The sequence below is a fragment of the Capricornis sumatraensis genome, chromosome X (assembly GCF_032405125.1).
Source record: "Capricornis sumatraensis isolate serow.1 chromosome X, serow.2, whole genome shotgun sequence".
Taxonomy (NCBI): domain Eukaryota; kingdom Metazoa; phylum Chordata; class Mammalia; order Artiodactyla; family Bovidae; genus Capricornis; species Capricornis sumatraensis.
The window spans coordinates 128,898,736-128,911,566 of NC_091092.1; the positions used below are offsets into that span (position 1 = coordinate 128,898,736).

A 12,831-nucleotide genomic window follows, 5' to 3' on the forward strand; every position below is an offset into this window, starting at 1 on the left:
TTACAAGGCTGTCTCTTTTAAATCATTCAGATTTGGCATTCTGGACCGATTTGTTCTGTTATAAGGGTGCCCATTTGGCCCACTCTTGGCACCCAGCTGTTCAGAGTAGGAAGGCCCCTCTGTGGCACTCCGGGTCACAGAGGACACGTGCCAACCAGGGTCCATCTGACCTGGCAGCTGGAGGGCCGGCCTGCCCTTTGGTGTTGGCTCCTGCCGGATGTTACTGCTCCCGCCAGAGGCCTGGCTCAGAGGGTGAATCCGAATTTCTGAGAAGGAATTTTTGGCTTGTTGAGTTGTTAAGGGCTGGAAGCGGGGGTCTGAGGAAGCCGGGTGATTTGAGGCTGAAGAGAGATGTAACAGCTTGCGCAGTGATTTTAATGGCTGGCTCTGAAAGAAAAGATGAGGGTGCATGTAGGGTTTAAGTTAGAGTAGACCTGAAAGGTGGGAGGAAATGGAGTGCAGATCTGAGACGACTGTGTGGAGTTAGGGAGGGTGCGTGTGGGGCAAGAGGGGCCAGACTTGTTTGTGGTTCTGCTCTTCTTCAGAAAAGATGGAAGTTATTTTTTCTTTAACAAAAAAGCTTAGAAATGTAGAAGGAATCTAGAGCTGGTGTGGTGAGTGATCCAAGGCTTAGGCACCTTGTATCTGGCTTCACCCATCTTTATGGGAGGAAGGGGGGAATCTCCTGCACCAACCAGCAAGAAGGGAAAGAAGGGGTATGCCTTGCCCTTTGCAGAAGACTTCCTTCCCAACAGCTCCACAGAAAGCTGCTGCTTAGGTTTCACCTGCAAAAAGTCAGCCATTTGACCATATCTAGCTGCAAGAGTCACTGAAAAAATGTAACGTTTCAACAGGCAGCAACATACTCTGCTAAAAATTGTTTATCCCCTTTTCTTCTTATCTCCTCGATTTTCCCTTTCCCTTGGCATTGCAAAATCCCAATGGTTCCTTTCTGCACTCTAACTTTTTTTGGTTTTCACTATGTTTTGAGGGGGAGGTAAGGTATGGGCACTAAAAATGCCAAGCACAGAGAAATGAGCATCAGCCCTACAGACTCTAAAACAGTTCACTAACTGGAGGGTTTTGATTCCTAACAGCCTGTGTGTTGTGTGCTTGGGGATGAGGCCCCAGGGGGTGCTGCACTGGGAGGGGGACTTCACGGCAGGAGGAAGGGTCCTCCTCTCCTTTTTGTCAGACTTGACAAGGTCACCACCAGAAAAGGCATGGGAAAGCACCGTGACACTCACGGCCCTCACCACAGAACCTGACAAGTGGGCCAAAGCCAAGCAGAAGGTTGATAATCTCAAGACACACTAAAGATTCGAGGGAAGATGGCACTGAAATCCAGGGGCTACTGCCTGAGCACTGACTCAAGGAGAAGTGGCTCTTGGGGAAGTGTCCTCCTCATGGCCATTCCGGAGTCTGTCCAGAAACGTTCTGTGGTGCCCATGGTAGGTGGCACCCCCCCCTCCAGCCTATATACATTACAAGCAGAAAATATAAATGATTGGGCAAGTATGATTGAAATTTAGGGAGCTCTTGTCAGCAGCTCTAAGTAACAGCTTATAGTTAGAGAAAGTAAACAACAAACTTATAAAAACAGAACCTCTTCCTCCAAATCACAGACATTCATGGTCATTTATAGACACACGTAACCTTAGTGCCTCTAAAGCTCACAGTTCAGAAGAATAAGAGATTTAGAAAATATTGAATACAATCGAAAACAAGTTAGATTATGTTATTATGTAACACCAAAGATATACAATATTTTAAAATTTCCAATCAAAATAGTTTGCTTCAAGGAGATAAGACCTCAGTTACATGAAAAATTTATGGATTCAGTATCTGGCTTGTATGACAGAGAAATTATGGCATACAAGCCATATGCAGGGAAATGTGACTATACATACTGTCTAATATTCGGTTCCTAACGTGAATGTTTGCCAGTTTTCTATCAAAACTAGTATAGATTTCAGAAGCTTAAAGAGTCTTCCAAGAAAGTGTATTATATCTGTTTTTCAAGGTGCTCGCACTACATCCTCTTACCCTCCCTCACATTTTATGGCACGCCTCACTGTTACCATGAATTATTGTTATCTGTGGATTTTCTCTCTCTCCTAGGCTGCAGAGTGTTTCTGGGCTGGAGATGTATCTTATTCAGTTCTCCCCTCCCCTCAGGTGAAAACTAATGGAAGCTCCCATTTTTTCTCCATTAGGACATGGGTCACTGAAGCAAGATTCATCCGGACTCCTAAGATGCATCTGGCTATCACTGAGGGTATGTTCTGGGGAGACTCTCAGCTTTGCTGTAACACTGAAAGGCTAAATTTCTCAACCCTGCCCTCTCTTCAGGAGAGACCAGTCACCGCAGAGTCTGAGAGTCTAAGAGTGATGCAGGCACCACTCACTTGGGTCTGTAGATCAGAGATCTTCTCAGGACGCCACTCCTTGGGTCTGCTGCTCGGGGTGCTAGCAGAGTGAATGGCTTTCTGCAATGTCAGAAGATCAGGGCCGTCAGAATTGGGCACCTAGAGCAGAATACGGACAAGGATTCAATAAGCACACGGGTAAGCCTCATTAGGATACGCAGCCACACCCAAGAAGAGAACAAAAGCAAATCCAACCAAACCAAAACTCAATCCCCTCCCCTCCAAAGAAAAGACTCGATAAAAAAGAAATCAAAACTTTCCCAATGTTCACAATGCAAGTGATGCTAGTTAAAGTCTGCTGCCCTCTTAATAATTTTCCCTGCGGTAGGAAAAATTGGCAGATGTCATGCAGCTTTGTTAAACCTTAACCCTTCAAGCATTCCCATGCTGTTAGTTTTAGTCGCTGTAAGAGAGAGCAGTTAAATTGGGCTGTACCAGGAATTGCTGTCGTATCCTCATTCCATATTGCAGTTAGGTTATGAACCAGTTCAATAAAACAAAAATGTGTTTCTGCTGGGAAAATGATCCAAACACTGTATTTGGTGGTGCCAAAGAAGTCTAGCAGGCTTTCAAGGATAGCAAAGTGAGAAAGTATGGTTTGAATCATATTCCCAAGACACTGCCCAGGAGATCTGGGTCTAGCATTATGCACTATGAAAATGCTGGAAATTTGTGCCACAAATTCCAAATAAATGCAATTGGTCCACTCGCCGACTCTAGTGAACACAGGAGAGTAACGCCAAATGCCAAGCAAAAGCCCTGGCCTTCAACTAAGTGACCAGCAAAAGCTAGAGCCAGGCAAGGAAAGAGCAAATCACCAACTAACAGAAGTTGTTTTTTCATGGAGCCTGCAAGCTCACTCAATTTGGTCAATTTAACTTGGTTTCAAAGAAACAAACTGCCAACCAAGTGTTAACAAACTCTGTGAGCCAAACGAAAAGACATTTGTTAATTGTAAATGTTAATAGAATTCTGTACAGGAAATAAGGGATTTCATGAATACTGTCTGCCAACAACTGGCTAATTAGACAACCCAAACTAGCCCTTCACTAGTTGGTTTGTTTAATAGCCCTTTATGCTTCAACCTCCTTAACTGATTCAGAAATTCCAGAATGTAAAAAAATTTATATCTCAGTGAATTTATGGAACTGGCTCAGGTACTTAACTAGCACAAAGAGAATATGACCCCATGAAAATAAAAGACATGCTGTTGTCATCAGTAAAACAAGTTTACTGGAGCAGTTTTCAGGGCTACCATACGTAAAAATGGGTACCATGGGTGGAGTGACTACAGGAAGCTTTTTCAAAGAAGAACTATGCTTTAAATGATTCTTTGAATTAAAAAGAGGAAAGAGGGATTTCTTGATGCTTGGATTCTCCCCGTTGGTGGAATCTGTCTGCAATATAAGATACAAATAAACTAATTGCCAAGGAAAAAAAAAAAGGTGTTCTTATCGAAAATCCTAGCCCTTGGATGCCCTCAAATTGCTAAATATTAACAGTCACTGAAAGAATCTCTGTGCTGTGTGTGCATGTAGAGAGGCTTTGTGTCATTTCTCACCTGGACATGAAGATGCTAATAATGTAAATTCAAGACATGCAGAAACTTCTATGTGTATAAAGAACCTTTGGACAGCGTCAATACCTACAGCAGGAACATCTCTAGAGACTTACACACATATATTCATATTCAGCTTATAAAACACTTAAGGATTTATTTATTATCAGAAATATTACTGTTATAAAGAATTATGTTTAAAGGGCTATCGATGAACTTCAATCTCTTCCCAATCTCCAGAGGGGACTCAAGCAACTAAATAATCTCATGTAATCCACATGCCTATTTAGGAAAAAGGAAAAGATACTGCAAACCTTTTTGAACGTGGTCAACTCTTAAACCAGAAAACATCACTTGGAAGGGGAATGTATCAATATTGCAGGATTCTACTGTTGAGGAAGAAGCCTGGCTCTACACTGTGAGAAGTATTCATGCCATGGAAAATAGCTGGCACAATGCAGAATATGCCACAAAAGTAAAGAAAAAGAAAGTTCAATCTCCAAACTGAAGCATGATTACCAGTTGAGATGCTAACTAACTAGGGTACAATTACCAAGTTGGCAAAGTCACCATATGCTCTGAGGGCTTATGTAACTGTCTGAATGTGGAACTGAAGCCAGATTTCCCAAGGCGGCTTCCAGATTTGCTTGAGTCAAAGCAGGCACCTTTACAATAGTGAATGATTTTTTTGGCATGACTTTACCCTGTTTTGGATATTTCAATTGTCAGAGCACCAGAATGTCTGTGAAAGTTCAGATCATCTTTTACTGGTGTGTCTGAAAACATTCAAGAAAAATAGCCCATAAAGTTTTCCTGTTCCCAAGATAGGGATCCGTGAAGAGTTTAACTTGTGTGGCTAAGGAGGCCACAAGAGAGCCCTCAGATATGTGTATGTATGACTGATTCATTTTGCTACTACAGCAGAAAATAACACAACACTGTCAATGAACTATACTCCAATTAGAAAAAAAATAATAAATAAAATAGAGAAGCAACAAAGATATTGTATAGCACAGAAAATTCTAGCCATTATCTTGTAATAACTTTTAATTCAGTATGCTGCTGCTGCTAAGCTGCATCAGTTATGTCCGACTCTGTGCGACCCCATAGATGGCAGCCCAACAGGCTTCTCTGTCCCTGGGATTCTCCAGGCAAGAACACTGGAGTGGGTTGCCATTTCCTTCTCCAATGCATGAAAGTGAAAAGTGAAAGTGAAGTCACTCAGTCGTGTCCGACTCTTAGCGACCCCATGGACTGGAGCCTACGAGGCTCCTCCGTCCATGAGATTTTCCAGGCAAGAGTACTGGAGTGGGGTGCCATTGCCATAAACTGCAAAAATACTGAATCGCTATGCTATATACCTGAAACTAATATAATATTGTAAGTCAATTACATTTCAATTAAAAAAATTCACATTAAAAAAAGAGCATTCTCAAGAACAAGCAGCAGGAGGCGCTCCACACCTCCTGGTGGGACCCTGGCAGGGACTGAGCTGGGCCTGCTATCCAAGAGAACCCACCTTGGGCTCTCCAAACTGACTGTGCAACTTCAGGCAGGTCACAACTTGCCTGGGCAGTTCCTATATCAGCAAAATAAGGGGGTTAAACTAGATTTAAGATCCAGAGACTTCTCTCTGTGCACTGGGTATCAAGTTTCCATTTTGTTCCATCTTGTGCAAAGGCCACAATGCTTTAAGTCCTTCAAAGTTCATTTACCTAGGTTTCCTTTTGCTGAGTTCTAGTGAGTGAAGAAAAGTTGAATTTAATTCTGTTCCAATGCTCATTTGAAGGAGGCAGTTACCACAATATCAAACTTGGCAGCCTGTGGTCTGCCAGGAAATACTACACTGAGTGCTCTTTGGAAATCTTAGTTTAGATATCAAGCCCTTTAAACATTTTCTTTTCTATTTTAATTTAAAAAATGCAGAGGTATAAACAACTTTTGGTTTGGAAGGCTTAAGTCATTGTGACCTGTGCAGAGATTATTTGCAGTTACTTTACATATCAAAAATGAAAAGTATGAAACCCTGAAACAAGTAAGTTCAAGTGAAGAGTATGTTAGAGAATAGTAAATATCCTATTTACCCTAACCTACACTATTTATACATCTAAAATTCAAACCAGATCCTGAGTAACAGTCAACATGTACACACTTGACTCATGCCATAGTGAGCCACAGGTTTAATGCTGGTCTAAGGCAGACATCAAAAGCTAAATCTATACACAAAAACACCTTCAATTCCTGTGTCTTGCTACTTTCATTTAATCAACCCCACAATGGTTATGGGCCTGAGGTTAAGAAACAAAACAATCTCTAAATAATAAGTGGTTAGGAGGAGGTAATCTAAATTTAATATTCACAATGCATAAATATGTTCCACAGATAATAAAAGTTTTATTAGCACTGTACATATTTTAAGCCTCACTACTTCAAATCAGGTCTGTTTTTTCATCTGGTTTAAACAAAGTATGTAGTTAATACGTGACTAAGCGACACCTTGATTGGACCTTCTACTTTAAGTGAGTTTCAGTCAGAAATGTAGCCAGCTTTTTTTTAAAATGAACATTTCAGAAATATTATAAGCCATTAAAATGAAGATAATAAAATCTGTGTAGTAACATATATACTGTGTGTATGTGTGATAGAAACACTATTAGAAAGCCAGAATACAAAATTGTACTAGAATGACTACTATTATTTAAAGCAAACTAAAAAACCACCTTCTTTTCATAAACATATGCACCGGCTAAAAAGCTAGGAGGAAATACACCAAAATCCTAATACTAGTTGAGATAGGGTGGTAAGATTGGAAATTATCATTTTTATCTCAATTTTTCTGACCTTTTTTTCTAATGAGCTCTTATTTATATTATAATGGCATCATAAATTTAACAAACAAGAAAGATAAATGACCCCATGGACTGTAGCCTACCAGGCTCTTCCATCCATGGAATTTTCCAGGCGAGAGTACTGGAGTGGGTTGCCATTTCCTTCTCCAGGGTATCTTCCTGATCCAGGGATTGAACCTGGGTCTCCCTCATTGTAGGCAGACGCTTTACCATCTGAGCTACCAGGGAAGCCCAGTAATCTAGAAAGGCCTTTATTAAATCCTTACTTCAAATATATTCTTTGTTACTATCATCTCACCATTACTTACCATTGAGTCATAAGACTTTTCAAAATGGAACAGACCTCAGAAAAACTGAGTCTAATCTATTCATTTTAAGAGATGAAATCAATGAAGTCCATCTGAGTAGGTCATTTTGATTATGTCTTTTTCCTTGTTAAGTAAGTGAGAGTCAATCACATATGAAGTAAAACTAGAAACAAAATAATTAAAAATAGCCAACACAACCCTGTCTAGACTCAAAGGTGTCATAAAGCAAAGCATGCCTCGTGTGGTGAAGATGTTTTCACTGGCCTGGAGGCCTGGCTTCTCCATGTGTTCTCAAGTCACTAACCAGCAGAATCCATGCCTGGTTCAGTGATATGACATGAATGCTTTCATGCAGCCAGCCCTTGGTTCAGGTGGAAGGCTCTCAGGAGGTGAGACTCATTCCATTTTCCAGTTCAATCACAAGATAAACATGTCCTCCTACTAAAGCAAGCCCTGAAATGTCAAATGCTAGCTCCTGTGACTAGGCAGCCCAGAAATGCAACATGGGAATCAGATAACCAGCCAGGGGAGAATGATGAATGATGGGTTAGTTAAGAATTCTAAGATTTAAACACAAACCAAAACCATTTCCTAAATTTTCACATATCTTTAACCCTCAGAGAGAAATAAATCCTGAAGGTTCATAACTTTTACATGAATATAAATCCATACGGATAAGGTGTTTACTGAAAGAGGGTTAAAGCATTCTCTTCCATCCAAATTAAATTTCTCCTATTCCTAGAGGTTCTGTTGAATCTAGAAAAGGCTCTGTGGGAGGAGGAAGTTGTATAGAATTTGAGAAAGAAACATATAAAGTATATGCATATCAAGTATCAGTAAGAAATTAATTCACTTTGATTGCCATGTACAAAGTGTAAAGATCCCACAGACTAATGTAGACTTGTATGCCATTGTAAATAGAAATTGGCCATTTACTTACTGTTTGAGATTTCTTCTTTTTCTTTTTCATTGACCTGAAAAAACCTTGTTTTTCCTTTTCCTTGAGTTGTTCAGAATGACTAATGTTTTCAGGACTTTTCCTAAATGGGAAGACATTTTTATCATATTGATCTTTCAATCATTCCCCTACCATTATATGACAAATATAATGAAGACTAAAAATGCATGACACCAGGTTCAAATAGCCATGAAGAATCAAGCACATAGGTAAAGAACCTCTAAAAAGCACAGAAGGAACTGAATATCATGAAGCATGGTTAATGATTAGCCTTTGGCAAAGGCTCACTTGAACTAGCAATTTGAACATTATTACAAATGATCTGTAACTATGCTACAGGACCATTTTTATGCTGTTGAAAACCTCAGGATTAGAGAGCCTGGAAAGCACACATTTGAAGGATGCCTTTTCTGTATCCCTCCAAGGGAAACAAAAACATTTTCAGTATCTTCATTTTTCCATTTATCTTTTAAAAACCAGCTTAACAAGTTCATTATCAGTGGCTTACCAAGGTACTGAACATTAAAAAAAAAAAGAAAAAAAAAATCAATGCTGCTACAGAAACCTTACAAATAAAAGTAAAAATTGCCTGAAATTGGAAAATTCCTTTATGAAAATTTTATACCTATGTATTAAAACTAAATAAAAAGTAGATAAGGTAAGAAAAAATAGAGACAGGATAATGCATTAATACAAAGCACACTTTTGGGAAAAAAAGCTTCTGACTTGAAATAACGACTTTAAGTTTTGTATCACTGACACCACCAGGTATTTTAATACAAATAGGAGGTATTAAAAGAGAGCAAACAAGCCACTGGCCCCAAGAAGTTGACTACTTATATGTTAACAGAGGCCCTATGTTACTTAATTTAATTTATGGTCTTAAAAACAACTGCAATGGTGTCATTCTTGAAAAAGGCACATTCCATGGGCCCTTTTTTGAATCTGAACATTTAGATGCCTGTGGAAAACCATCTTCTCAAATGACTGAATTCCTTCTATTAGCTGTTCCCTAAAATCAAGAGTAGAAACTTTAAAGGTGATGGAATTCATTCATACTTATGGTTTTAGAGTACTGAACAGTGAAGTTACTAGAACATCTAAAAAATATGAGCAAACCAGCATCCTTTACTTGATTAAATCTATGTGAAGGCAGAAAACATTTATATAATCTATTACAGATCCACATGATAGAAAATACCGTGAAGCTATTCTTAAAATCACACTGTCACAGAATTTTCACTAATATGAAGGAACATTTCAACTATAATACTAAGTGAAAACAGCAGGATTGATTCAAAACTTTCTACATGAGCCCAGCTATATTTTTTTAAAGTCATATATATGTATATATACACAAATTTTTTGTAAAGCAGAGAGAAATTTAAAAAAAAACTTAGTTATTTCTGGGTAGTAGGATTATTGGTGATTTGTTGTTACTTCTTTTAAATTTCAATAACAAACATGGACTAAAAATATAACAAAAAGATTTACAGAATAGAAAATTCATTTGAAAAGCCAAGAACTCAAGATAAAAGACCACAAAGGAAACAATTTGGAGACAAACAGACAAAAAACAAGAAGTAAAAACTATGACTGTTTGAAGGAGCAAGGGTCATTCATTCTTAAGTGTTTAGCCTAAAAGTTAACGGGAATACCAAGGAAGTAAAAACATGTACTGTAGGCTCAAGTGTTTCTGAAACTCATTAGGAACTACAATTTTAAACCTCATTGAGAGTTTCAAGCTCTGAAGTTAAAGTTTCATAATACAACACATCCAATAAAATAATTAGTATTGGGACTCTGATGCGTTAGCAATTTTGAAAGTGAGAAAACTTCAGACATGATGGAATGAGTGAGAATGAAATAGTGAAATGTTAAAGATTCCGTAAACTCAATGCTGTATTGCTGGGAAAAACACTCTCATCCTAACGACAGACTGGGCCTATTTGGTCAAAGTTTCTTATGACAAGTACTTTTGAGATTAAGGAGATGAAACCCTTGGATGGGGTCTAAAGACAGACTGCCCTTAACTAAATTCTAGGCACAGCATTCAGTTATGTGAGGGTTCTAGGAAACATAGCAGAACAGTGTAAGTAGTTGCTGGAAACACAAAAGCACCACTGAAAGAGGGTAGTCTTTCCCTTCTCCAGGGGATCTTCCCAACCCAGGGACTGAACCCAGGTCTCCCACATGGTGGGCAGATTCTTTACCAGCTGAGCCACCAGGGAAGCCCAAGAATACTGGAGTGGGTAGCCTATCCCTTCTCCAGCAGATCTTCCCAACCCAGGAATCGAACTGGGGTCTCCTGCACTGCAGGCAGAATCTACCAAACTGAGCTATCAGGGAAGCCTCAAAGAAACCTCAGAGAGCATCTAATCTAACCAGTAATACTATTTTTAACAATTTGTAACTTCCAGAAGTTAAAGCATTATATGCTTATGATACAGCTCATGTCCTTCCATACTGGGGTCTGCACATAACCTAGAAGGACAGCAGAGTATTTAGGTTAACGGGAAGAAGTTTTTACTAATCAGAATTAAAGTATAACAAAATCTCAATGGTCTGCTGAGGGTCAGCAGTTAAAGTGGTTTCTGCCAACTGAGGAAATCTTTAAGGGGGCCACATTCATCATGACCACATCTTCAGGATGGGGACAGGTGTTACTATAAGAATGTGAATATTGGCATGAGAAGAAGTGAAGGCTTGAGACAACAGCCCTAGGAGGAAGAAGACTGTCCAATAAAATGAAGGTGAGAGTATAGGGGCGATGGGGGACAGTACTGAAAGAGAAGGAGGAGCAGGACAAAAAGCTCAGTGTTTGCAATTCCTTGTGTCCCCAAATCACAGATGATGAATCAAAGACTCTCTGCAGGGTCTCTTCAGAGGCATTGGATAAACTAGAGTCCGGGGAAAGGGGAATAATGAGGAAAGTATCCTCAAAATGAAGCCATGGAGAGGCAGTGGGGTCAAGATCCAGGTGGGAAAAGATTCCAGGGGCCAAAACAAAAAAGAAAAAGAAATTACCCTTGAATTAGAGGATGAAAGTTAGGAGTAAAGTGTTAAGTGTGCATGCATCACAAAAAGAAAGACATAAAAGGAAGTCAGAGAGAAAGAAAGAGTGCCAGTGGGGGAGGGAGGGTGACAGAGAGAGAAAAGGTAGAGAGAGGGAGAAGCTACACTGAAACACACACATACAGAATTAACAGAGAAATCGAAGGAGAAAAACCTGCAAGAAAGACTCAGGGATTGAGAGAAGCTGCCAGGAACTCAGGCACCTATAACGCTGTGTGCTGTACAAATGAATGAAAAAAAGGACTTGAACATTTATAACCAGTACTGCACCCAGTGGGTAAGAGTGAGCCCTGTGACTTAATCTCACTTGTGAATTCTGGACCCTGTTATTGATTCTACCTCATTCAGTCAACAGTTGTGTGCTGTACTGAGCAAACTAACTATACAGGCAACAGGGGAGCAACACAAGAGAAGGGCAAATGGTGATTACCTAAGTCTCAGGGACGGGAGCTCTGAGAAGGACCACTCAGCTGTCACTTGGCATGTTATCCAGGGCTGAAAACACAGTGGGGGTGGGGAGGGGTGGGGGGTGCAGCAAGCATGATGTGGGGAAGAATATATGTATATATGTGTGTGTGTGGGGAGAGGGGTGGGTAACAATAACAGTCTCCTTCCTGAATAGTCATGGCACTCAAACATTATCTAACAGAACAGCTACTATTTCCATAAGGGGTTTAAAAGAAAGAGAATTCAAAAGAAACACCTAAAAAAAGGAAGGAATGAAAACCAACTGAATCAAACCCAATCAACATTTACAGAGTACCTCTGTATGTGCCAGGATCAGTGTTAGGTGTTGGAAATACAGAGAAAAACTAAAACAAAGGGTGTGACCTCAAGCTGCTCACAGACTCAAGGCAAGCGACCCACCAGTTAGACAGAGGGCCAGGGAGCTCCATTATAATCCCCTCAAGAGCAGTAGTGAGAAGGTGCATCAAAGAGAAGCTGACTGTGACACTTTCCCTGTCACCTCCCTTCCCCTGCCAGTATGACTAGGGGTCGGTTGGCTAATGTCTGAGGGTAGAAAGTCGGGGACTAATTCTACAGGAATAATTCTGTGCATTATAATGACAATAAAGGATACCAATGTATTCATAACTTTACAAGAAGAGAAAGCCTGGGATTGTGCAAGTGAGTGACAGCAATTCTTCACTTATCTTAACTACTGGGATTTCTAATTAATTTGGTTTATTGTTTAAGTGTCAATTTTTAACCCAATTTTGACAGCAGTCTTCTAAACACTTCGTCTTTTCATGGAAAGGAAGAGGAGCCTATTTTAAAGATATATACTCTACCTGGATATCTACTCTATGTATGAAACCATAATGACCAGAAATGACTTTCCTTTTAGAGCATTAGAAAAGTCAAACTACCTCTCTTCTCTCTACAGTTACTGTTCAGGATCCTTCTCTCTCTGCACACCGTCTTGTTACCTGGGATTATTTCTTGCCTGACAACCTCAGTGCCAACTGAGAGAACTCAACATAGAAGAAGAATAAGCAGGCTCACAGGGAGGGTGGAGGTGTTATCCCATTACTAAAGATGATCAATGGACTGTATTAACCCTATTTTTGTTGTTCTGAAATGTTTTGGCTTATCTCCCAGTTCTTAACTGGATTCTGGACAGTTGAGATGGCCAGAATAACAGCTCTGCATA

General features: G+C 39.8%; 1 protein-coding gene across 1 annotated transcript in view; it reads right to left on the minus strand.

The window, feature by feature from the left end:
* CDKL5 (cyclin dependent kinase like 5) overlaps positions 1 to 12,831 on the minus strand; it is a 107,456-nt gene continuing 94,625 nt past the window's right edge. The window contains exons 15-17 of the mRNA XM_068962994.1: positions 8,085 to 8,184; positions 2,409 to 2,528; positions 1 to 387 (exon numbers count right to left, since the gene is read on the minus strand). Coding sequence (XP_068819095.1) covers positions 1 to 387; positions 2,409 to 2,528; positions 8,085 to 8,184 — 607 coding nt within the window. The remainder of the gene's footprint in view (positions 388 to 2,408; positions 2,529 to 8,084; positions 8,185 to 12,831) is intronic.